Here is a 26,520-nt window from a genome sequence, read left to right as displayed (position 1 = left end):
CGAAGCAGGATTCAGTTTGCAAATTGTGATCGATGAATTCCTGAATGAAGAGCAGCCAGGAAACCAAAACCAAAAAGGGAGTAAGTCTCTATGACGGGGCTTAGGAGGTAGAGCGAGGCCGTCTGTCTATCCTGGTTCAATCACCGCCTCCAGGGGCCAAGTTGAAACTGAGCCCCTCCCATTCCCAGTGAATGTGAACGTGTTGACAAGCCCTCAAAGTGGTTCCGTTAATAGAAAAGCACAATATCAACGTGATCAATTTGCCTTTTTTTTTTTTTTTTAATTGATTGATTGCTAAGCAAAAGTCCCCGATTTCTGTCAGACTGTCAAACAAGCTTCACCCAAGCTTGATGGCAGTACAGACATCCATCACTGTCAGGTACCAATAACAGAGCGTGAAGGAACCGCTAAACAATAACCCTGATTTGGTTTAACCACTTACTTTTTTGCAGTATTTCATTTTTTTTTAATCAATATCAATCTAAGTGTTACCTTTCAGGGTTGAGTCGATTTATTGTGAAATGCAGTCTGCTAATGAATACCAATAACAGGGCGTATATAGTGTTTGCAACACAAAATCTAATATAACATGAATATATTTTAATAATTTGAAACCAAACATTGAAAATAGCTGACTTCCATTTTAAGGAAACATCAGTCACAACGACTCAGTTCCTTACAGACCCCCGGTGGGAACATGGAGAAGTTTTTCGGGACCTTGTAAAGAAGTGCTACAGTCTTATTATTTAATTTTACTACTTTACTTTATATTTCCTCTCCATGCCCCCTGTGGAGCTCTGCAGTATCTGAATTGGACTCAGTGGCCTCGTTTATGAATTTTAACACATTTTTAAAATATTTTAGAAGTAACCAGATAATAGGATTGTTTATTTCAGAGAAAACATGGAGAATATCGATTTGTTAATTATTTTAAAGACAATCAAATAACCAATTACATGATACCACATCTCTAGATGTAATCTGGATTGACTGAAGCTCAGTCTGTCTGAAAACTGATCCTGGTGGGATTATGAGGCCGAACCTGGGAGTCAGACAGCTGCCGTCTCTCTCTATACATCTGTGTGTGTGAATCATATGTCAGAATGTGTTTTGCGTCTATTTTTTACCATCTGATCCTCTAGCTGACCCACCCAGGCCAACAGTGTGTGTGGAGGTGTGTAACTTCAGCCTCATGTCCTGGTGTCTGCCTCTCTGCCCCTTCAGCCTCTGATTTTCAGAGCTACTTAACACGCATATACTCCGATATTCATATGAAGATATGAGTGCACACACGCGCGCGCGCACACACACACACACACATTAATTTGAACATGCTAAAACAGGAAACATACTGTTAAAGACTAATGTTTCGGAAATAAATGTAGTTGAATTATCGTAGCATTTGGCTGCGATGAATATGAGCATGGTTCATGTTCTTCTGGCCAGCGAGTGAACTCCAGTCCAGTGTGAGCTCTTCTCTTTTGGTCCCCACCACCTCCCAGGAGAAATATCTGTCTGTCTTAGTCTGTCAAATGTTCCACATGTTCAACGGCTCGCTTCAGATTTCAGGTGATTTATCAGAGCTCTGCACTGAAAACAGCTGCGTCTTGCAGCTGTAAATAAAGCTGATGACACCGGTGATGCCGCGCCAATTCACCCAGACGTTGTGGGCTAAAACAAACAAACAAACCCAGATCTAAAAAGCTGAAAGACCTTCGAAAGCCTTGAGGAGGTGACGGGAATGGCAGAGCAGGGTGGTGACAACGTCGGGCGGTGGGTGTCGTGTTGAAGGAGGACGGACTTGTGTTCATGTAAAAGTATTGATGAGTGCAGCTTTCATATCATTATCATTTATTAGTCGTTTTGAAACTGCGAGCACCCTCATATTCACCTGATGAACACTGACTAGACCATAAACAGTCACTTTGTTCCCAACCAAATGTGAATAAACCCTGGATAAACACGGAGCGCAGTTGTGTTAATTGTCTCTAAAACCCTGCTCACTGTTCCTCATCAGCTGAAGCTGAAAGTCCGTCGGGCCGTTCAGCTCACACTTGTAGAGGTGCTTCTGTCAGGTAACTGCTGGTTTCACGCTTTCCCAAAGTGCTGACATGGCTAAAAACAAACATGGTCGCTCCGTGAAATCGGCTCTATTACTCGAATCACAGCAAACACAAATCAGACATGGATGAACTGAAGCTCAGGAGGTGAACGTTCCAACTGAGCTCTGACAGTTAGTAACGTTAGCGAGCTAGCTAGCCAGAAGGCTAACACTGCTAACAGAACATTACTGTCACGATGAAGGTGATCTGTAGAGCATTGATTCACATCATCTCGTGAGTGCCAGCGGATACAACACTGGACTTATTTGTGCACCAAGTATTTATCTTTTACCACAAAGAAAATCACAGTGACATCAACTGTACTTCTCACAGTCTCAAACGCCTCCTATTGAGGTACTCCTACTGCTCACTGTACTCTCACACCACAGAATTTGCAGCTTTTCTTCTTCCCAACAGCTCATGAACACATTTTCTGTGCGCATTATAAGCAGGGAAGCACCCAGTAGAACATGACGAGGAGTACTCTGACATGAAGTAACCCTCACTCCTGGACCCAAACAGGGAGCCTTTCTGCAGCTGGTTGCCTGCACATTTTAGCCATGTTGTCATTCCTCATGAGCTAAGGGGCTAACACTGGACACTTTTCACAGCTGCTATTTTGGCACGTTGTAGCAACTAAACACAAGTGAAAATGATCGTATTTATTGGAGTTCCGTCAGTGTGTCACAGCCATTCTAATGAGCCAGCATGCACAGTACCAGGCCCCCCAGCAGGGGCCACACTCAGGGTTATTAATTACACCTGATGCCCTGAGAGGCCACGTCTGCTGAGTGACTTAAATCAAGGTGGAAATCCTGCAAATGCTAGCAATGTAAACATCAAGCAAAATATACTTTCATCAACTAACGTTTGATTGTGTGTGAAGCTTAGCGTCCAGCCTGCTGCCTCACAGAAAAACGTATTGCTGGAGGCTGACGCCACTACGCACTTCTCTTTGCTTTGATGATTGTTGTTCTACATCTTAACTAAAGCTCTACACCGCACACTCTGTCACCTCAGAGGAAATCTTACAAATTATAGAAGCACCGAATGAACCAGGGGTCGGATTAATATTTCGTCCCTTTTACGCGACAGTTATGGTGTCACGTGTCTGGATGTGTGGTGGTCTTCACACCGTTACCATCGCCTGCCCTCTCGAGTCAGAGTTCACGCGCATCTGAAGTGGGTTAACGTGATGAGGCGTAAACAGAGAGCCACCAGCAGTAACAGCTCCTCCTCAAAGTCCTTAAACTATAACAGAAGCATCTATGGAGCTGCCTGGCACAGCCTTTGAGTGTTGACTTTGTTTACCGACATGCACGATTGTTCTCATCCGTATCGCTGGTCCGAATCACTGTCACGTCAAAAATCGTACGGTGCCCACATGTTCATGTTCCTGAGCAGTCCAACGCTGCCCTCATCACACATAACTATGAGTCCTTCATGTCAGACTGAGGAAATGGCTCCAGCTACTCCTAACTTACTTACCCAAATGAGTTACGGTGTGTCCTTCATGTCGTCTACTGCGCGTGCGGTGGTTGTGTACAGGTCTTGTTCTCTCTCAGTCAGCCTTAACGTGGGTCAGCTCCCAGCCTAACCACATTCATGCTGGCCTCAGGATGAAAGTGAGTCCTCTCAAAGGCAGACGAGGACTCCTCTGGAGTCATGTGAGAGGGCATGAAGAATCAGTTTATATCTCTTACTGGATCAAGTCTGAAATCAAAGAAATGAAGTACTCAAAGGAACAAAACAACTTTTTGTCAAATATGCTGACGGGACGATAGATGCCCCCCCCCCCCCCCCCCCCGCTGTTTGTTACACAGCTGAGGCGCACAGCTGACCGCTAGTCAGCTTAGCACAATGAATGGTAGTGGCTGGGAATCTTAGCATACCTCAGTCATGAGTCATGCTATAAAATTATCAGGGTTGTGGATAGCATTTGTTATGAAATAAAGATGCAAAATTATAAGACACGGGCATTTTTGAATCAGACACATCTCCCCACTGATCCTGGATCTGCTCCACCTTCCTGCTGGTAAAGGAAGGTTCTGGTGGCTGCTGTTGCAGGATGTGCTGCTGATGGAGAATTGTTGGGTGGAGGTTCATTGAAGGAGGGAGGTGCTGGACCTGCTCTACTTGGACAGAGTCAGGAGAGAACTTTGGTTGGGATTTTGGTGAGAGACAAATAAAATTGTCTTGACTTGACTTGACCTCTCTGAACAAAGCACCAGGCGCAGTGACTTGGCGAAGCACCTTCAGCCAAAACTTCAAACATTTGTTGATGACTAGAAGGGCGACTGCAGCAAATGGAGAGGATGAAGAAGATTACTTTGGACAAACCAGATGTTGAACATCATCTACATGATTTTTAACTGAGGTATGCTAACACTTCCCATCAGCTACCATTCGTCATGCTAAGCTAACCGGCTATGCACAGATGAGAGAAGGGTTTCGTTTGTCTTGCCAGGATCTAGGGAGGATGTCAAATCAGTGTATCTCTGAAAAAGTTAGTTTGCTCATTATAACATTGATTTCTGCATATTAATGTAAGCTGAAGAGTTTGAAATCTTCAAAATTCAAGATGAACACAATTGAACTCTTTCATTTATCCAGTCATTGCTAATGAGGTTAGCTTAACTACAGGAGCAACATGCTCAAAACAACCCGTGAAACCGGTTGGTGGACTTGTCATGAATGTGCATGGATCCAGGGCAGCGTGGACCGGCCAGCTGATTACACTGGAAGTTCTCTGTGGACTCGAAAGGAATGAGTGGAATCACTGGACAGGATTTTAAAGTAGATTCCTTGTATTGTTGGTGGATGTGTCACATTCTCTGTTCCGCTGATTCCATCCCATAATGAGATGACTGACAGAGCAATGTTTAGTCAAAGCCCGCCCACACGCAGCCTCCAGGGGTCGCAGCAATGACATGATACCAGTAGTAGCTGCACCACTGATGACGGCTGCACAGGATAGTCAACAATGGAGCTCACAGCAGGCAAACACCCGTCTGCAGAGTCCATCTGCTGACAGAGACGTCGTCATTAGGGAAGTAATAGCTTAACGGGATTATCTGCTGATTCTCATCCAAACTGTTCACAACCGAAACGCACACTCATACCTTCTTCCTCAACTGAGCCTTTAACGTGCCTGCCATGTTGTCGCTCATCTACTACGTCTTCACGTCTCCTCTGACCTTGCTGAATCCACTGCTCTGGTGAACATTCTGAACACGAATCTCACAGTCGCCTGTCTGCTCCTGCAGGCCAGCTCTGCTGCTGCTGCTGCTGCTGGCTGAGCGGTGAGTTTGCAGGACAGCAATGCAGAGATATCCAGTATCTGCCTGCAGGGACCAGCACTGCTGGAGGATCAGGTGTGGCACACACTTTATTATTCATTACATTTAATGTAGAACATAAAATTGGAATTGGAATTATGACTAAAATGGCCCCAGACACCAAGGCCGAGGCACCAAAGGTAAGCTTGAAAAGTATCCTAAAAGGTTGTATGTTTTTCAAGGCTCCAGCCCCACCTTTTGTGAAGCTCCGTTGTATTTTTGTTTTTTTTTTTCCCTCAAATCCAGTGCTTCTATCTTAACTCATCTTATTTTGCAGTGTTTTTCAGTTTTTCCCGTGTATCATAATCAATAATTTTATTTGGCAATCATCACTATGCCTCTGATCAAGCACAGCACACGTTTGGTGTGATGGTAGGCAACAACAGTTGTGGTGTGGAGGAGGCAGCAGCAGCAGCAGCTGACAGGCAGGATCAGTGTCTGAAGTCAGAGCGGAGGGCAGCTGCCCAGCTATGAATGACAGCTATTCACCTCCTCCTGGAGCATCACATGAGCTCTGCCTCCTACGCAGCACCGAGCGCCACAATATCACGCTGTTTCTCCTGATACAGTAGAGCCTGCAGGGAAAGGACGGAAGATGGGGACCTTGCACCGTGACCTTGAGGAGGACGTCTGTCCAGCAGAGGTGAAAGAAAGACTACCAGCATGCAGAGGTGCATCCAAAGCAGCTACATCTGGTTCGGCCTTCTTCTAACCTTCACTCGTCTCCCCCGCAGCCGCTTGTTCATTTGTTATGAAAACAGACCAAGCTGGAGGTCCATGCCTCTCCTCCATGGCGTCACACTACATGTAACCACTCCCTCTCAACCCCTTTTAAACAACTTCTGCACTCTGATTGGCTCAGAACTCCTCCCACTCTGTCTGTGTTTCCTGGCACCAACGTAAGACTTGAAGATGAGAAATTGACCCAATTAGAGAGTGAAGATAACCTGTGCTGAGGGAGAGCGGCAGTAGTGGGTGGGCACTGGGGGGAGTTTAGGCTAAGAAAAAAAGGAGTTGCAGTGTTTTGATGTGTGTTTGTAGAGGAGGAGATGACATGGTGGGCTGAAAAGGTAAAAAGTGTTGAAGCAGCAGCTGGAAACAGTGCCATCTTGCGGTGCCAGCGGGGCCAGCTGGCCTGCCGCTGGCTACTGCAGAAGAAGCCTGGCCGCTGCAGTGAGTCTGCTCGCCAAGTCCTCCTGCTGCCCCTGATTCAGCAGCAGCAGCAGCAGCACAGATGATGCTACACGGAAGAGCGCAGCACGTGGAGCGTTGCATTGTCATGACACTGATAACATGCAGGGCACTCCAGGAGGGCGGGGCCACCTCCACCCACAGCAACAACATTTACAGCTCTAATAGACACCTGCCTCCTACATTCATCACCAACCAACCACAGAACATGTGCCACAGTCACACACATCTGCAATTAGCCTGCATCAGCCCCCCCGACAGAGGAAAATACCTTAGTTACTAAACAAGCACTGGAGAGGCACCATGTGAGCGCGCGCGCACACACACACACACACACACACACTGGCAGGATGAGAGCAGTGTACTCACGAGGCTGAGCGGTGGAGATGGTCTCTTCTCGCCTGTCAGACGTTTGTCTCTCACTTACATCGCTCGTCTCTCAGCAGCTCTCAGATCTGCAGCGCTGGAACTCCGTCAGTATGCTAATTCCTGGATCTGCTCTGTCTCTCTCTCCTCCCTCCCTCCTTCCCTCCCTCCCTCCTCCTGGTCCTCAAGGTCAGTGGGTAGAACTGCCTCTTTGACTCCTCCCTTGGTGGACAACCTCTCCTCTCCTCCCTCACCCTCCTGGGCCACCCTTACTCACCCCCTCCTCCACGCTGGACACCCAGGCAGTAATCATGATCCAGATTAACTCCTGGTTGTGCTCTTGTTTTGCTGCACCAGGCCAAGCTGACATAGACGAGGAGGGCCAGGGACCAGGGGCTGGCGGTGTGCGTGCGTGTGTGTATGTGTGTGTGTGCGGGAGGGAAGACGCGCAAAAAAAAAAAAAAAAACTACAGAAAAAATGCAGGCATGTGAAATCTCCAAAAGGAATTTGTGGCATTCAGATGGTGATGAATCAGTCACATGGTGGGAAAATAATAACCCTTGAAATTAAAGGCAATCACTGGGGATGGGCATTTTGCTGCTTATATTTAGGGCCACCAGCAGAGAGCACTCAGAGTGTGTGTGTGTGTGTGTGTGTGTGTGTGTGTGCTCCAGTCTGACAGGGTCGTGGATGAGACCCCAGTTAAACAGCTTCCACAGGATCAGTCCCAGCCAGACACAAGTTGCCGTCATCACCTGCCAAGTTTTTTAATTTTTCCTTTAAACAAACGAGTACCTGAATATTTGCTCATCTTGCGACCGCACAACACACGCATGGAGTGTGTGCTGTCTGATACTGGCCACCTCCTGTAGGGTGAGTTGAGGAGATTTGCTGAGTGTTTAGCTGCTTCACTCAGTGGTTTTCAGACCTGTAATGGGATTAAAGGGGAGAAGCGTCTGATGGGATGAGATGGAATTCAATAGATGCTGAGGGAGGTAGGAACCCGCGACAGCTCAGTGCCAGTCAGGGAGCTACATTTCTGTTCCCTCTGGCTTACAAGTCCTAAGCAGAAAGATGCAGACCCAACCATTCTCCGGGACAGTGGGTTTCACACACGTCTAGAGATACTTTGGTGGACTGTCTAGTGAAAGACTATTCTATTATCCTTTCGTAATAATTAAGAGAAAAGTTGTTGCTGTTTTTGCCAATTCACTCCCCTGCTAACAGAACATTTTTTTAGGAAATTGGTTTAAAGCATAATCAGAAAATTAGGAACAAAATAGATGAACAAATGAAATATTACTGTATTTGTAATTATAAAAACTATACATGGATTTGGTCAGCGATGTTGTGCCAGACTCCATTCAGCTAAAGGGCCTCCTGCAGGAGTCTGTGACCGCGTAGACACATCCCAGATGAACACGGAGTCGCATCCACACACGATTACTGCATTAGGACTGAAAATTACATACAAAGACCCTTCAGCTACTGAACCAGTGACATCATCCACAACAAGGCCCTGCCAGTCTCGGTTCTGGTGATGGACTGACACCTTGTGGCTGCTTGTGGTAAGTACAGAAACTGGCAAGTTGACTAAACAGATGGAACTACTTGATGCCCTTGGAGTGTTGCTTCCTTTTAAACCAAACTATCTATTCAGTACTAATATTGAGTGACTGCATGCTGTGTGACGGTCATGGGGGAGACAAGAGTGAAAATAAAACACGTCAACAAATCAACTCAAACCTAGATTTATGTTTATCAGTCTTAAAACACTGCAAGTGACAGTTCCATTTGAATTGTGAACACTGCGGAGGAGCATGGAACATGCAACATGGATCAAACATGACACTGGACAAGCCAACAGGTCATCCTCACACATGACGACACAAAGAAATAGCGGAATCTCAATAGAAAACATGCAGCTGAGGATGACAGCAACTGAGGTGTTGTAACAGGACAGAACCAGCAGAGGGAGACACACAGTGACAGATGAGCATGGAGGACAGGACCAGGAGCTAAAATTGTACACCTCTCTGAGGTCAAAGGCAGCTCCACACAAGAAACATTCATCAGAAGCACTTCATCTTTTACGTGATCATTTGAGATTGTAATTCTTACTGGTACCATTGAATGCACAGAGAAGAAGCTGAATGTGTTCAGGTGAGTCCAGAAGGCACATCACATGGTGAACAGAGGAAGGTCAGAAATGGGTAGAGGGAGGAATGGAAGCGTGGACACACTGTGGGCTGGTGGCACCCCAGCATAAACACAATCGTCTCATTGATTTACTTAAATAAGCAGACTTCAGGTGCCAGAAGTTCTCGACGTGAGAGAGAAAACTTAGTAAAAAAGGAGATGGAGCCCAAAATGACTTCAAACCAGTTTGAGGATTTTTATGGTGAACATAATTACAAGAGTCAGGGTAAATCCAAAGAAACGTAAAGAGCACATAAAGATGACTGGTCGATATGAACCATACAAATACAGTACTGATTCTTCTTCCTTCCCGCTCCAACATAAAGGCAAAGCAAACTTTAGTTACTGCATGAAACAGAGATGATGAGTCAGTATATCGTCCACACAGGTGATGGTGGTCAAACACTCCGCCCTCATCAACAGCTGATCCTCATGACCAGTCAAACTGACTGTTTTTAAAGGAACACGCCAACATTTGTGGAAATACACTCATGTGCCATCCTCCTCAGATCCAGACGAGAAGACAGATCGTCGGTGCTGCATTAGAGACCTGCTAACTGCTAGTTAGGTTAGTGCTGTGAATGGTAGGGGATGGGCAGGTTAGCATACCTCCATCTTGCCAACTCAGCTTCTCAACCCTGTAGGTCCTCTTCAGTTAATCCTGCTTCAGTTAGACCAGCTTCAGGATCTGTTTGGACAGCAGCAACCCTCCTCATTCTCTCTTCTCGTTGTCAGGAAACCCGCTCGTGGGCCGAAGTTTTGAGGCGCTCCACCAAATCCGTGCGCCCTATCAGTAAAGTAGTTCCAGCAGTGTATCTGATCACAATCACTTACATTTCTAAATTATTTCAGTGAATGTAATTCACAACCATATCCTTTTTCTAGTGTAGGCAAAGACCATTCTGGAGAAAAGTGTATTTCATGACTTTTGACAGAGGTATGCTAACCTGTCCTACCACTACCATTCATCATGCTAAGCTAACTAGCAGTCAGCAGTGGGTGTCAGCAGAATGACGCACCAACAGAGAAGAGAAGGGGGTCTCTGGGAATGATGCACCACACCTGCATGGCCAAAAAAGTCGGTGTGTCCTTTAAAGACCTGAGCTGTACCAAGTAGTCTACATGGAGTGCATCACATCACAGCCGAGAGCATACAAGACACCACATCTGTCCTGCCTGTGACATATTTGTGCCTGTAGAAATTCAGCGAATAACTGATGTGATTTCAAGGCCATTGTTCTTGTTTGTCTCGCTACTAACTATTAAAACAAAGGTGTCCACAAAAAACGAAAGCACGAAGGTCGATAAGCTGAGCAGGGCCAGGAAGGAATAGGTAGTGTTAATGAGTCAGAGGTGTCTGTGCCTGAACTGGCGCGCTGGCTGTGAACTATGACCTCACTGTGGGCTGGTACAGTCGGTAGGGTCAGATGAACTACTTCACAGTGTCAAGGCATAGCATGGCTCATCATGGCAGAAAGGTGAAGAAGCACCTGATGGGCAGAAGGAAAACAACGCGGTAGTAAAGTGGTGAGGGCAGCATGAAGGACACCATGACGCTGCCAAGTCCAGAGAAAGATGATCCTTCCCTGATCCACAGGACACAGACCCAAACCCTCATCTTGTTTAGGTCCAGCAAACCTTTCTTGGTTCAACAACGCTGCAGTTTCTCTGATTCTGTCGGAGAGACATCTTTGTGTTTCGGTCCACTGTCTCTGCTGTACACCCTCGGGCGCTTCCATGGGAAGCAAGCTCAGAGAGGAGAGGGTCAGTGGTGCGACTGGGGTCCACAGGTTCAGCTGTGGTAGCTGGACACAGCGGCTTGTTTCTGCGACAGACGCAGCAGTTCCTCCCTGATGGCTTTGATCAGTGAGGCAGAGGAGTGAGTGGGAGGGACCGGATCCATGGGGGGTGGGGCTGACATGTAGCTCGGCCCAGTGTCAAGGTGGGCTGGGGGTGCTGAAGGCTCCCTGATGACACTTCTGGGCACCTGGAAGACGGAGGGGTGGGTAGTCAGGACAGCCCAGGACCAGAGGGTAGGAAGGATGGGGAGGTTCAGGAGCTGCACTCACCACATCTTTGTCAGGCGCTGGCCGGCTGAAATTGTCATCATGGTAGTTGTTCCAGCCGATACCTCCGTTGTGTCCTAGAGGACCTCTGACCCCTGCTGGGTAACCATTCAACCGGCTGGACAGGCCCACCTGTGCGAGATGATGAAGCTGGGTGCCTACACACACACACACACACACACACACACACACACACACACACACACACACACACACACACACACACACACAGAACAGATGTATCTTGTAATTGACCTTTATTTATACATATGCCCCTCCCCCAAACCCGATTCTAAGCCGAACCGACGTCTCAAGCCCCAACAGCCATTTCAGGGTCCAGCATTTTGGCACCACAAGTGTAGTTAAGAACACACAGATACACAAAGCTGCAGTCCCTGACAACCAAACCATCTAAGTTACTCTGACACCATCACAACAGTCTGGAGGACTCGGCTGTCTGTCTCTGTGTTTTCTTCTGTTTATATAAAAAATATGAACATATAATAACCATGAATTCTTAGTTTCAGCAGAGATTGACAAGAAAAGTTCCCTGTTCACAGGTCTACCTGTAGTGCCCCCTACTGGTCGGGGCCTTGCAGAGGAGGTTAGCTCATCAGCGTACAGGCCTCTGCTGGAGAACAGGCAGTCTGGCTGCAGCTGCTCACCGTGACCTGCTGGTTCTCCTGGGGGCAGATAGCTCAGGCCATGGCCCTGCCTAAAGCGCACGCACACACACACACACACACACACACACACACACACACACACACACACACACACACACACACACACACACACACACAGATGACCTGTTTTTCAAATCCCACATTTCCACTGGCTGCTTTGCTCTCTAGGAAAAGAGAAGACATAAAAAAGCGGCGAACACGTTTGGTGTGTATACATGTGTGTTATGTGTGCATGGGTGCCTTTTTGCCTGCAGCCAGTTAAGAGCCCAGCACCCAGACCCTGAGCCATTAAACCGATAAAATAAAGATGACTGCCTCAATTATTCACGCATTTCAACTCACTGGATGCATGTAAAGGAAACTCTCCCAGTGGTGAAGCGGAGGCTGTGCTCATTAATGAGAAATACTTTTGGTGAAAGGAAACATACACAGAATATAAGTATATCATTCATATATATATTGATATCAACATGTCCGCGAGCGACTCCCTGGCCATTGGCTGCTCCACTCACCTGGGCATCAGGCCTTGGACCGCAGGAGGGGACACGCTCAGCTCAGTGAATCTCTGCATGAGACACATGAAGACGTGGAATCAGAACCGTGATGACAGGCAGCTGAGCTGCAGGGGACGGGGTTGGCGCTCAGAAGCTCCCCCCAGATGTTGATTAGACGCCTCAGGAAAGGAAAGTGTTAATATACGTACGTATCACTATCAGCAGCACTCACCGGCCGGCCGACTTCATGCTTTTACTGAAAAAGGTTTGTTTAGCTATTCTGCTTTTTTTTTTCTTTTTACAGTTGATCTTTCACAGTATGTTAGAGAAGTACTACTACTACTACTACTACAAGACCACTCCCTGATTGCCATTGCTTTAATGAACAGCTTCCTTTTACTTGTGTATTTGCTGCAATTGTCTCTTTTCATTGTGAGTATTTTGATTGTTTGCACCTTGAATCTATCATTTACACGTAGGGTTCTCTCTCTCTTTTGTGCTTTTCTTACGTTTTCTTTTGTGCTGTGTACAGCACTGTGAGTTGCCTGCTGGTGTGAGTGTGTGATATAAATCCATTTGTCCTGCTAGTCTTTATTCAACTAAGAATTCCACTTCGCAGTTCTATATCTGTGGTTGTCACAGTGACCTTTGACCACTGAAAGGTTTTCAGGTCATTCTCTCGTCCCTGTGGACCGTGACCTTGACCTATCCACACCACCAAATTATGGTCACTTCACCCTTGAAAACTGGACAGACACAGAAAGTGGAAATGAATCGATGAAGTAAGTTTAAATACATTGATGTCAGTTTTTACCAAGAGCTCAGTGTTGTGGAACTTTAAATGAGGAGTTTGTCAGAGCATTACTAACCACGAATAGAAATTACTACAGTACATGTGTATTTGTACCTGCCTAGTATTATGACCTTTAACCCCCCAGTAGAAATGGTCCCACACAGAATTCTCATCAATTAAAGGTCCAGCTGCACTACTGGGTCTTTACCAACAGGAGCTGCTGCAGGTCCAGTGAGGGCAGGATATGTTAGCGTAGGGTCTTAGGAGTTATAGACAGATGACGGGGGCTGGAAGGTCGTGTTTACATGGGGTGACAGATGGAGGAATGCTTAACTGATTAGTTTAGGAGGATATACGATTAAACTCAAGGCTAGAGGCTTCATGCTGGGAGAGAGCAGGAAAAACCTCATGAAAGGGAATGTAACGTTTAATGTGAAGGATGACGGAGGGTGTTTTGTTTTATACACAGAATCTGAGATTTTACTTCTTAGTCTTTCACCTGCCTGGATGAAGCTTAAAATAAAGCATCGATAGTTGAGGGTGAGAGGGTCAGAGGTACATTCATGTTCAGTTGAATATGAGAGCAGTATTTGAAGGTTGAGCTTCAGCTACTTACACCAGGGAAAGGGCCAAGACCTTGATAGGGGGGCCCCCAGAGTCTGGGGCCCCGGCCTGGAGGGCTGGAGTCAGAGGGGTTGGTGCTGACCCCTGGCAAGGTGATCCCTGCCGTGCTGCCCTGAGAGGTGGGCGACACAAGGGCGAAGGCATCATCTAGCAGGGAGTGCATCTGCTGCCGCGCCTCCTCGATGGAGGGCTGTGGGGGCATGTAGGGCGGCGGGGGAGGGGCGTGACCTGGAGGAGAGGAAGCGGGACCTAGGAAGACGTCATCCGTGGGGGAAGGGCTCCTGTGAATGGATCCTGGGCCTTGGTCAGGGTCCGACTGAAATGAACAGAGTCATGATCAGGAAGGAAGTGAATCTTTGCCTTTTGGCTGTGTATGAACATGGCATGAATATAGCTCCTTTATTCAGTATGAAAACTGATCATTTGATCAATTGCCCTGAAATCGTCCTACAACACTTCAGACCAGGGATGTTTCCTGCTGAGCTGTTTCCGGCGTTGCTCCTTGTGGAACTCTTGCGCCCAGACGGACAAAGGGAGGTTCTATGAGTGCTGCTTGACTGTTGCACGTACCACGTAGGCCACATTGTTGACCCCAGGGCACTTCCTATAAGCTGCATCAGTGTCTTCAGTGATGAGGTGATCTTTGTCTGCATCCATCATGCCTCCATTCAGCTGCTCCTTCAGCCTCTGTTTGGGAGAGCGCCTCCCTCGAACGCTGGTAAATAAAGAGTGAAGACCTTTAATGTAAAGCCTTTGTGTCCATGTACAGGAAAACTTTTGAAGGGACCACAAAACTGAACAAGCACCGAAATATGAGCCCTGACCTTCTCTTGGGTTCCATGAAGATGGAAGGCATGTGTGTATTTGGGTCCAGGATCTTATCGATCTGTATCTGTGCTTTCTGATAGATGCGATCCTGGTCTTTGGGGTCTCCAAGGCCACAGCTCACGTCATCCATAGCGGGGAAGTCGTAGTGGCCCTTCCTCTTGGCACGCAGACGGATCTTGTTACGATGATGCTCGATCTCTGACTTGTGCCGTAGTGCCGCCTGGATCTGAGGGAAACACACAGAAAGAGATATTGAATCTCAGAGGGAAGCAGTTGAGAGATGCAAAGGACTGACGAGAACGAACCTCTTTGTTGATTTGGTTGGAATTGGACAGTTTGCCATTGATGGTGGGGCTCTGCAGTGGCGGGACAGGCATGGGCTGCATGGCGATGAGCTGGACTTTGTTGGGGAGTCTCCTGCTTGTGTCTGTGGCGCGAGACATCCGATCGACATGTTCGAAGATGGCGGCTGATGACAGCTGCTCTTTTGTATCGTTCAAAGGAGGAGGGCCTGAGATAGGAGGAGCGCAAGTAGATAACACAGTCAGCAAAGCTTGTCAACAACAGAGTGAAGCAGATGATTCTAGCAGGAAGGTGACGTGAACATTGTGTCCTACTTCATCTCAAACAATTGCTTTCGCCTTTGTTTGAGATGCTACACTCTGACTGACAGCTGGGCAGACAGTGATGGATGGTGGGAACAAGCAGGGCTCAAAGCTAACACACACATACACACACACACTGGGGTCATGTGTGAGGTCCATGGAGACACAGACAGAAAGAGGACAAACTCTTACCAATCCTATTCTTGCCTGCACCGCAACAGAAAGGAAAGGTTGGTTTAGGTCGATAGATGTTACTCCCCATAAAACCAGAAACTCTCCACCGACACTGAGATACTCAAGTGCTTTTATTTTATATCATATAGCAAATCTTCTCTTCTAGTTTTGGTAAGTTCATTAATTCAAGAAAAGAAAGACAGTTGCTTGCATTTTAACATTCCGATGAACAGAATAAAAACAGTGATACGGCCTGATCAGGCTGCGACATGAACACCTGCCAAATACTGGGTGATGCTCTGTGTGGCGTGAAGATGTCAGAGGAAAAATGTTGGCGGGTGAATGTTTGAATCAAAATATTAATGTAATTAAAGCTGCAAGTAGCGTTGTTAGGGCCTGAGCCTCTGCGCGGCCACAACTGTGTGCCAAACGCCGGCCCGAATCCAACAGTGTAATTGGCAAATCCCTGGGCCTTGTAGTTTAGGAGACAGAAGCCTGAGTGTGATGCAGAGAGTGAGAGCAGAGCTGAGAGCTGGCCCTTTAAGAACCCCTCCCCCACTGCTCTGTCTCTGATCTGTGCTAGAGAGAGAGCAGAGCTGAGAGCTGGCCCTTTAAGAACCCCTCCCCCACTGCTCTGTCTTTGATCTGTGCTAGAGTGAGAGCAGAGCTGAGAGCTGGCCCTTTAAGAACCCCTCCCCACTGCTCTGTCTTTGATATGTGCTAGAGTGGAGAGCAGAGCTGAGAGCTGGCCCTTTAAGAACCCCTCCCCCACTGCTCTGTCTCTGATCTGTGCTAGAGTGAGAGCAGAGCTGAGAGCTGGCCCTTTAAGAACCCCTCCCAACTGCTCTGTCTTTGATCTGTGCTAGAGTGAGAGCAGAGCTGAGAGCTGGCCCTTTAAGAACCCCTCCCCCACTGCTCTGTCTTTGATCTGTGCTAGAGTGAGAGCAGAGCTGAGAGCTGGCCCTTTAAGAACCCCTCCCCACTGCTCTGTCTTTGATCTGTGCTAGAGTGAGAGCAGAGCTGAGAGCTGGCCCTTTAAGAACCCCTCCCCCACTGCTCTGTCTTTGATCTGTGCTAGAGTGAGAGCAGAGCTGAGAGCTGGCCCTTTAAGAACCCCTCCCCCACTGCTCTGTCTTTGATCTGTGCTAGAGTGAGAGCAGAGCTGAGAGCTGGCCCTTTAAGAACCCCTCCCCCACTGCTCTGTCTCTGATCTGTGCTAGAGTGAGAGCAGAGCTGAGAGCTGGCCCTTTAAGAACCCCTCCCCCACTGCTCTGTCTTTGATCTGTGCTAGAGTGAGAGCAGAGCTGAGAGCTGGCCCTTTAAGAACCCCTCCCCCACTGCTCTGTCTTTGATCTGTGCTAGAGTGAGAGCAGAGCTGAGAGCTGGCCCTTTAAGAACCCCTCCCCCACTGCTCTGTCTCTGATCTGTGCTAGAGTGAGAGCAGAGCTGAGAGCTGGCCCTTTAAGAACCCCTCCCCCACTGCTCTGTCTCTGATCTGTGCTAGAGTGAGAGCAGAGCTGAGAGCTGGCCCTTTAAGAACCCCTCCCCCACTGCTCTGTCTCTGATCTGTGCTAGAGTGAGAGCAGAGCTGAGAGCTGGCCCTTTAAGAACCCCTCCCCCACTGCTCTGTCTCTGATCTGTGCTAGAGTGAGAGCAGAGCTGAGAGCTGGCCCTTTAAGAACCCCTCCCCACTGCTCTGTCTTTGATCTGTGCTAGAGTGAGAGCAGAGCTGAGAGCTGGCCCTTTAAGAACCCCTCCCCCACTGCTCTGTCTTTGATCTGTGCTAGAGTGAGAGCAGAGCTGAGAGCTGGCCCTTTAAGAACCCCTCCCCCACTGCTCTGTCTTTGATCTGTGCTAGAGTGAGAGCAGAGCTGAGAGCTGGCCCTTTAAGAACCCCTCCCTTGCTGCTCTCTGCTGTCTGTGTCAGAGTGGAGAGAGAGGAGGATTGTGACATTTGTAGTGTGTCAAAACCAAAAAGCTCTGCATATGTTGGGCAAAAGTGGAACATGATACCATATTTTTGTAGGGATTTTTGTCAGGAATACAGTGGTGTGTATTTTGAAGCTGTGGGAGTTTTTGTTTACATGAGAGAAGCGAGTGTGTGAGTGTATGTACCATGAGAGCAGACAGGTGCCCCATTGGTTTCCACTGTAAGGTGAAAAGTGTAAAAAGTGTCTCCCCCACTTTGAGGGCTTATAAAACCCAAACCGTTTACGCTATATAAAAACTTTTAATAACTTTTAATCAGCAGAGTTTTGAGAGTCATGTATTAAGCTTTGGAAGCGATACCATGAACGCCCTAGGAGGAGATAGCATTTGTTCGGGGCGCAAAATTGTCAAAAATTGGACATTCGTGTCCAAACTGTGGACGTCCTGTTAGGGTGAGGTCAGGGGTGTCTGTGTATGATTTGTCCGTCTTGATGACACAAATAAAACGGTGTTGGTCCCATGTCTGTAGGACATTCCTACAGGCCGTGGCGTGCTTTTTTGTGTATGTAGGTGGCGCTATTGAGTAGAGTGCTGCTTTTTTGTTTAATTATCGCATTTTCAGCCGCACCCGATGTGTGTACCAAATTCGGTGAGTTTTTGAGCGTGTTTAGGGGGTCAAATTAACTTCTGAAGTGGCGAGTGTGTCGAGCCAACATCATAGGGTCTTCGCCTGTCATGATCACATCCATACAGTAGTGATGGAGGTGGTCCAAGCACCAGCCACAGCCTGAAGCCTCGTGGTGCATTCAGGTGCAGCTCTTGAACTCTGAAATCTAAACCGCGTGGTATGGAAAAGCACGCAAGTTTTTACTGTGCATTCAGTTATAGTTGGTAATTCAGAGATCTATTCTAAAGGCCAAGCAGCTTGTGAAAACAACTAAGGTTATAGTTTTTGCTCTTTTATTTGTTTCCATTTGCTGCAACTCAACATTTTTAATAATCATGCAGTAAAGTGAAATACAGATTCCAAAGTAATCAAATTAAATTGTCATCAGCAGTTATGAGGCTTTGTGGCACTGCTCTACACTCCTAGCCATAAATATAAAATACTACTCATTTCCTCACAATGGGCTCTGACAGTTACTACATGCAACTACAATGCGTTATTGTGTGTTTATGATATACCATACAAAAAAAAAAACCCTGAAAAGCTGAAAAAAATACAAATTCTTGGCTGGTAAAAATAATAACGTTAGGTGTGTGGAATTTGTTTGATGTACCAGACATCAGGGCGGTGAGCTAAAGGTTCATTTCATGAACCCCGAGACTGAAGCAAGAAGAGAAGGACGATATGTTAGGTAACGGTAAGTGTGTACTTTACTCATAAACACTGTGGGAGAGCATTTGCAGCTCCAGACAGATTTATCAATAACAAAACAGAGACCATTCCTTTACGGGTGAGTCAGCCTGTCGTCTGGCTCTGAGCGGCATCGCAGGCTCCAATCTATCGGCGGGCTGCCGGTTTGTTTTTCCTCTCACCCGTCCCATCCTCAGACCTCTGTTGACCACCAAATAGTGCCCCCCTCCCCTGTAAACTTCTCGTCAGTGATTGGTGGTGATTTGGCCATCATGTGAATCTCTCTCTTTCTTTCTATGTCTGTCGGGTTCTTCGAGTCCCCTCCCCCTCCTCCCTGTCCTGTGTTTGAAGAAGTGAAGTGAGTGTTGCCGAGGTCACTTGCCATTTAAAACATTGATGGGGATCTTACGGGTCTGCTTGCTGTCGCTGGGCGTGGCTTGGGCTCTCAGGTTCTCCTCCATAGATTCTCGCTCACTGGAATGATCACTTACCATGGAATCACCATCTGAAGGTGAGATCCTAGCCAGAAAACAAACAAACACACACACACACACACTTACATTGATAACAGAATTTCACGAACGTGTGAACAGGCTGGAATTTCATGCACAATCAAAAGTAGCACTGTTGCTCAAAGGTAACAGCTGCGAGCCATCTTCTAAGAAATGGTCATGTGATGTGAAGCTTTTAGAGCTAAATGTTGAACGTATTTGCACTTATAGATTCCCATTCATAGTCAGTTTCTCCTGGATACCGACCAACGTACATCCCCATTCTATTCACCACCGCAGCCCTGGATTACGTTCATGGCAGGAGTTAATAAATGCATTAAGAGCTAAGTGCTAATGTATTTGTGACATATATTGTCTATTAGCCGCTAAGTCAGATGGAAGCTGGTCCTAATGGTGCGCATACTCTCTTCTAACATATAGACGGAGAGTGAAAGCCTGGGAATAACCCTCCCAGTCCTCAGCATCAAATATTGATCAGAGGATCTGCTGAGAGCCTTTTCTCTGGCTGAAGGATCTATGTTGAATGTCTGCACTTATCAGGTAGAAAACAGTGCATGTAGTTGTTGATAAAGACAGGAAAAACTGCTAATAAAGGCAACACATTTTCATCTTGTCTTTTGCTCTCTTGTAACCGAAACAGACATAACATGCTGTAACATAGCATTCTCCTCTCATCAGGCCAAGCGGCGTCTTCAGCCTAACACGACCACGTACACTGACCTTCCTCGTCTTCGACTGCTGCGGGACGCCTTCGTGGACGAGGCTGAGTTTTTGGATATGGGAGTGGGAATCTCTCCATTCTCAGATGGACTGAAGCCATCTTTCACAGACAGGGGAAGGGGCCCCGGTCCAGGCCCTGGTGGGATCGGCTCCTGGATCACCATGACATCATCTTTGCTCTGCTGGCCGAGGTGCAGCTTGGCAAAGTCAAAGCCTTTCACACTGGGGGCCTGCAACTGAGGAGGGGGTAGCATGAAGGAAAGAATATGGTAAATATTCCTGATATAACATCAGGGCTCTGGTCCGGAACAGATTTCATCATCTTTACGTTGAATCGTATTTCAGTGTGACATCATCACATTGGGATGTTATTCCACAGCTTCAACCACTGAAAAGGGCAAGCAGTCCAATCACAATATACGTCTGCAGCCCGACAAGAGAGACAAAGGCTCAGGCACCGAAGCCAAAGCTGTCACGCATGAGTGAAGTGACATTCAGACGGATAGACGGACAAGGTTTGTGTTCATAGTCAGGCTAAAGGGGGAATGGATGTCCAGGGGAGGAGGGAGACGCTGATGGTGACGGAAGCACTGAAACTATCTGAGCTCAAACATAAGATGCCAGATCTCGGTGCGTGCGCTTGTGCCTTCCGTGAAGTCAGTTCCTATGACACTGAAATGTGTTGTCAAGAGAGTGACAGGACACGGCGCTGGTAATTCTCATAGTCACACTCAGCGAGTTTACTGATGCAGAAATGTGTGGCTTAGAAGAGGCCTTTTGCTGTAAAACTGTTAATCCAGCATGCTGCTTGCCAGTATGAGCCTGCTGAGACAGTGCGTATATTTATCTGTTATCTGCTCTCGGCATATCAACATTGAAAGGGAGGTTCCAAAAGCTGCAGCTAAAAGAGCACTGATCTGGTTCAATTCAGTTGCTCGTGCTGAGTGAAAGGAAGCACGCAGCTCGCGAGCTAGCAACACCACCTGCCCTTCCTGCTCTCCAATTCCAGCCTGGTTTCCAGTGAATTAGGATTCTCTCACTTGATTGTTCAGAAGCACATCGACTACTTCACCACACAGATACTTTATACAGCATCTATGAACTAGTCTGATTACCGGCTCTTTTCACCGCAGCCATTTTGACATGCAGCAGGTCTTGATGTTATTAATCATACCTGTGTAGTGTCAAAACAGGTGCAGTGAAAACAGCCTTTCTCGTGATCCTAATGTCCACGAACGCACCACGCACTCGTCCTCACTACGGCTGCCCGAGCATATACCTCCTCCTCGGCTCTCCTCCTTTTTGGAAATGCTTTCATTTCCTCCTCTTTCCTGCTTAGCTTTGCCTTCTTGTCTTGTCCACTTTGCTTTTCTTGTTGAAAAAAAACAGACTTTTGATGTTTCTCCTTGTTGTCATCTCCTTCCTGCTCTTCTTCCTCCTCCCCCTCTTCTTCTTCCTCCTCCTCCTCCTCCTCCTCACTGCTCGGTTTTCTTGCTGGGGGAGCTACTGGTCTCTGAGTAGAAGCAATGATGGACAGGATAAATGCTGCTAGTCGGGATGAACAATACTATCGAAACTGTCTGGCAAGAAATCCCTTCAGAAGCCCACCAGCGTGACTAACTACTGAGGTTTACTCTCTGAACTACCCATGAACCAACTATTCCCCACACACATCTACTTCTCTTCTACTGTAGATCACCACAAAACCACCACACACTGATTTTAACCTCATTGTCTTCTTCTTCTTCTTCTTGATCCTCATACTCTTCCTCCTCCTCCTCACACTCCCATTCTTCTTCTTCTTCTTCACTAAACTCTAGCTCACTTTTACTTGGAGGGGATCCCTCGGGAACAGGGGTCCTTGCGTCTTGCAGTGAGGTAGCAGACTGATGAGAGTAGAGGAGTGGTGTTCACTGACAGATGATTGTGCGACTGCTGGACATTACATAAATGACATCACTCCAGTGTGGGTCCATGGCGCAACTCCCAACAACAACAAAAAAAGACAGATGGACAGGTGGAAGGAGGGCTGTCAAACCAGTGTAATATTGGAGTTAATCTTGATTCACGGCAAATTCGTGGAACATTTTAATCAATTCCACTTCGCGCATCACAAGTGACTTCATTGACATTGTAAATGTCCGTGCATCTTTCTTTTTGCATGCTCCACCTACACGACTGTTTTCATTTCAGGCTGCCCTGAGTAGTAAATTCTGGTTATGGTGAGAGGCGCTACGTCGCTGAGGCAGCTGGCCAATCACAACAGAGCAGACTTTTCGGGGGCGGGCCGGGAGCCTGAACAGCCTGTTTCTGAAAGAATGAGCAAAAGTGGCAGGAATCATGTCTTGTAGTGCTTTAGCTAAGATATTTTTGATTATAAATGCATGCTAATGATGGTACAAACACCACCAAAATGAAAATTTAAAACTGGGAAGGTTGCATAATATGATTCCTTTAAATTAATAAACAATGATGAATAATGCTCAGACTCCAACTCAAGCCCAGCAGGCCTGCCAAAGGGTGCTCATCGCAATTCTTATGAGTTTCAATAAAACATATTTTTAAGCAAAACAACATGAAGGCCCCCTACGCATCCCAGCACGCACATCTTGTTCCATCTATCAAGTTCTACTGTGATTACTTGGAGAGTGATTTTATGAGCCAACACCGACAGCTATCAGGGCTTTGTGTTCAACACAGCTCATGACGTCACTCAGAGACTCATCAGTGGGTTTCATCGCCTGTGTATTGATATGTGTGTATTGTGTATTGATTCAAGATGGACATCTGTGCAGCAGAGCTACAGCACAGAGGGGGTGAGGTAAGAGAGATGCAGAGGATTCCAATGAGTAAGTGACTCTTCATGACTGATCCAGTCTCGACTATCTACAATTCCTACACCCGTTTTAGGGCTCTGACACAGCTGGAGCCTGTGCTTTCGTCTGCTACTCACAGAGCGTTAACCAGGACTCATGAGGATGTTCTTATCGTTATACCGTTACAGATACTGTAAGGTTACGGTTGTCTCTCATGGTGTGGACCTTTACTTTGTGGCAACTTGAGGGCTGGGATCATTCGATCATGAGAGCAGCTACAGCCCATCCTTGCTGGGATCATTAAATATTCACCAGTCTAATCTAAAAGAAGAAATGAGGGAGAAGAGCAGCTCCTGTGTTATCCTCCAGAACATCTATGACCATGATAAGTTAGCTACCCACCTCAGCTGTCTTTAATGTCTTTGTGCAGAGGGTCAGTTTTCATTTATACAATGTAAATGCACACAAGCACATGGCTGCTGAAGGCATGGTCACAGGTGCCCTTCAGGCTTAAAAAACAAACTGCGTAAATGTTATAGTTGAATGAAGACGGTGTTGAACGTACCTCCAGCTTGCACTCCATGTAAAATGGTTTAAAGAATCATCATATTTCTAAAACTGCTAGAAAAGAGGTTGATTGTTTATTTACACCAGAAACTGCGGTGCCAATCTATGAATTAATGAATCCATTTAAAAATATCTGCAGGGTGAGTTTTTGATGTGTAGCTGAAGTACAGTGAGGTCTGACTCTACCTTCTGTCTCTGCTGGATGGAGGTCATGGCATCTGGCTGGAACTCCAGCTTGTCGGTCCGACACAACTTCCAGTAGAGGATGGAGATGATGATAATGACCACCAAGAGGGGAATAACCACCCCAATGATGATCCACATGTTGGTGTTCTCAGTGTCAGAGGGTGATGACGGCAGCTTCTCTACAGCTGCAGGAAGGGATTGAGACAGAAAAACGACCTTGCGGTGAGAAAGTTTAACTTGAATTCCTTATTTCAGCGTGGAACACGTTTGTTCTGACTCATTTTTTATGGGGTTGCATAATTCAAGCATCCCCTTTCTCTTCAAGCCCACTCAAAAACAACATATGGATGCTAAGCTAGTGGATGTCTCGCGCTACTCTCACAGCTGTAATCTTCAACACAGACTGTCATTAGTTTTAATTAACACTCAGTTCATCCTCTGGGAAAGTACAGCAAGACAACAGAGTCAGTGCCGAGACAGACCTCCCTCCAGGGGCTTTCATTAGGCTTTCATTCCCTGTTTAGATTCTTAATGAGGAAGACAGACTCTTGGTACTAGCACGTACGAGGGGAAATAATAAGCGTGAATGTTACTATAAACATAAAAGGAAACACATGGAGACGTCAGGCTTGGAATAAAGCTGCTCCTGTCTGATGGTTACAGAATTCCCTCCAAATGTAATGCCCTTTTTCATTCTTGGTGCCCCTTGATCTGATCCACTACCAGTTTGCTTCAAGAAGATGTTGGTAAGTTCCTTTGAAGTGAGAAATGACATTACAAAAGCAGCCCTTCACTCATGTCAAACATCAACGTAACGGCAACAAGAAGAAAAAGTAACTCACACAACACAAGGGAAGTCTTTCCCTGGCTGTCTGTGCAGGTAATAATCTTTGCTTCAGTGGCATGAAAGCCCTATCAGAACTGTACACTCTTGTGCTATGACAACTCGGATGTAACGATGAGAGCTTAAATTTTACTGTTGGCTCATCTAAAAGCTTACGACATCACTTGGACTGTCAGTAAAGTGCTGTGCTACAGGAAGAACTCACGCTGAGCTAAAATGCCCTGGACTCGATATCCCAAGACAATGGCGGCTTTCTGGACGTCCAGGCTGTTGAGCAGGTTGGCTGTTTCCACTGCAGGTATCCTCTGACCGCTGGGGCCCTCCATGAAAAACACGACTTCCATGGGATGGTCAGCACCCTCCAGCCGGCTGGTGGTTACAACCTGAGAGAAGGAGGTGCAGAGTGTCAGCAGGACGACAGAAGTCTTGTTCCCATTACACTTCCCATTAGAGGGCCACACCTTTGCAATGATACCAGCTTTAGTTCATTTTGATTCTGTTGTCCTGAGGTCTTTAATAAGCATACTGAGATATGAGCATTTTTTAAAAATGATACTTCAACCAAAAATTGTTCTTTGCCTTCTCAAGTACTCAAAAGGGTGTCTTGAGCTCGAAAAAGTTGTTGTTTTCCTCCTGCATCACTTCATTGTGACTTCAGAGCAGAGAACGAGCCAGGCACGTACATTTAGCTCGAAGCTAAATAAGCGGCCAGCCCCACACTTGTTCACGGTCGTGTGGAACCGGACGCACTATGGTTTGTTTTAGCTAAAGTCAAAGTTTTTGTGGAGTACTGCACATACAGCTGGATAAAGAAGGTATGGATGATAGCAGATGACCTGCTTGAGCGTTTGAAAACTGATGTTTTTGGATAGTTTGGGCACTTTTAGCCATAAATCATCATTAACTTCAGCTAAATATACGTGAATGGCTCTGTCTACGCTCTGGAGTCACTAAGAAGTAATGCCGGACAGAAAAAAAACACCTCAGAGAGCTCAAGACAGTTATTTGTGAGCACTTGAAAGGCAAAATACACATTTTGGGGCTGAAAAAAAAAAATCCCTTTTACGGACAAGTGAAAGAGCTCTGTCCACCGTGTGTTTGGGGATGTATGTTGGAACAGTGGTAGAAATTCTTGTTATGAATTGCTTTTCAAATCTTATTTTAAAAATTGCAATTTCTTTTGCATTATTGCAACGTGAGTGTTATATAAGGACCAGGAGGATGAGCCTGTCACCTGTGTGTTGGCTAATGAGCATCCTTGATTAAGAAAAAAATAGAGGACTCAGATATACGACTACTTTACAGAGAGATAAACACACGCAAGAACTGCATCATAATGTCCACTTCTCTTTAAACAGAGCAGTCATCATTTTTCAAAACAGTAAAAAAACAACAACAAAAAACATAATAGGGCCTGAGCCTGAAGGTACTTCAGGCTCAGGCCCTAAAAACAGGTCAAGAGAGGACAGAAGTTATTACCCTCCTCAGAATGGGAGCAATCGTCTTCATTATTTTGGTTGAATCATTCTTACCATGAGACTCCAACCAGTGGATGTTTCCCCCTGTAACATACGTAGCTAATAAAAGGTGCTAGCAAGCAAGAGGAAAGGCAGCACTTCAAAAAATGATGGTAGGATTCGTGTAGGAAGAGGCACTGCACTCCCAACATTAGAAAAGGAATAATTGATGAAGGTCCTAATGAGGGAAGTGTCATGATTTCAGTAATGGAAATGGCTTTTTAATAGACGGTGCAGTGCTTCATTTTCTATGAAACCTTGTAACATTCTGGAGTTTTTGTGACCACGTAAACTTAAATTCAGGCACCAACTATTTGGCCCTTCTTCAAATGTAGCGGTAAATCTAGGGGTGTAAAGGGTCTCAGATGGCGAGACAACTACCATCAGACATCTGTATCAGAGAAAAGCTCAATCTTAGATAGATCGATTCAGCTTTTGTATCCTTGTGTCTCAATACCATGCGAATACGCTTCGTTTCTGGCATCAGCAAAGGGCCATTGATGTTACGTTGTCCTGTTCCTGTCCTCCTGCACCGCTCTCTCTTTGAACCATCCTCATCCCTCACTCAAACCGAACAAGCACTCTACTGTCTTCTAAAAGCTCTG

The 26,520-nt window shown here is 46.5% G+C and overlaps 1 protein-coding gene across 4 annotated transcripts in view; it reads right to left on the bottom strand.

Annotated features, from left to right (window-relative positions):
• Positions 1 to 8,750: 8,750 nt before the first annotated feature.
• The window catches only part of LOC147258195 (UPF0606 protein KIAA1549), a 42,097-nt gene continuing 24,327 nt past the window's right edge, over positions 8,751 to 26,520 (bottom strand). For 2 of the 4 annotated variants that reach the window (XM_086208144.1, XM_086208143.1), the window contains exons 10-22: positions 24,604 to 24,781; positions 23,555 to 23,739; positions 19,986 to 20,221; positions 19,136 to 19,272; positions 15,486 to 15,500; positions 14,994 to 15,199; positions 14,685 to 14,914; positions 14,431 to 14,575; positions 13,853 to 14,176; positions 12,462 to 12,514; positions 11,830 to 11,978; positions 11,267 to 11,421; positions 8,751 to 11,184 (exon numbers count right to left, since the gene is read on the bottom strand). In XM_086208144.1, the coding sequence (XP_086064270.1) occupies positions 10,990 to 11,184; positions 11,267 to 11,421; positions 11,830 to 11,978; positions 12,462 to 12,514; positions 13,853 to 14,176; positions 14,431 to 14,575; positions 14,685 to 14,914; positions 14,994 to 15,199; positions 15,486 to 15,500; positions 19,136 to 19,272; positions 19,986 to 20,221; positions 23,555 to 23,739; positions 24,604 to 24,781 (2,208 nt within the window). In that variant the 3' untranslated portion in view covers positions 8,751 to 10,989. The remainder of the gene's footprint in view (positions 11,185 to 11,266; positions 11,422 to 11,829; positions 11,979 to 12,461; positions 12,515 to 13,852; positions 14,177 to 14,430; positions 14,576 to 14,684; positions 14,915 to 14,993; positions 15,200 to 15,485; positions 15,501 to 19,135; positions 19,273 to 19,985; positions 20,222 to 23,554; positions 23,740 to 24,603; positions 24,782 to 26,520) is intronic. The other 2 variants (XM_086208146.1, XM_086208145.1) reach the window with 2 other exon arrangements.

Source organism: Aulostomus chinensis, chromosome 7 (assembly GCF_037954235.1).
Source record: "Aulostomus chinensis isolate RoL2024-O1b breed Wild chromosome 7, RoL_Achi_v1.0, whole genome shotgun sequence".
NCBI classification, from domain to species: Eukaryota; Metazoa; Chordata; class Actinopteri; order Syngnathiformes; family Aulostomidae; genus Aulostomus; species Aulostomus chinensis.
The sequence above is the reverse complement of the archived record's forward strand: the minus strand, read 5'-3'. Positions and strand labels throughout refer to the sequence as shown.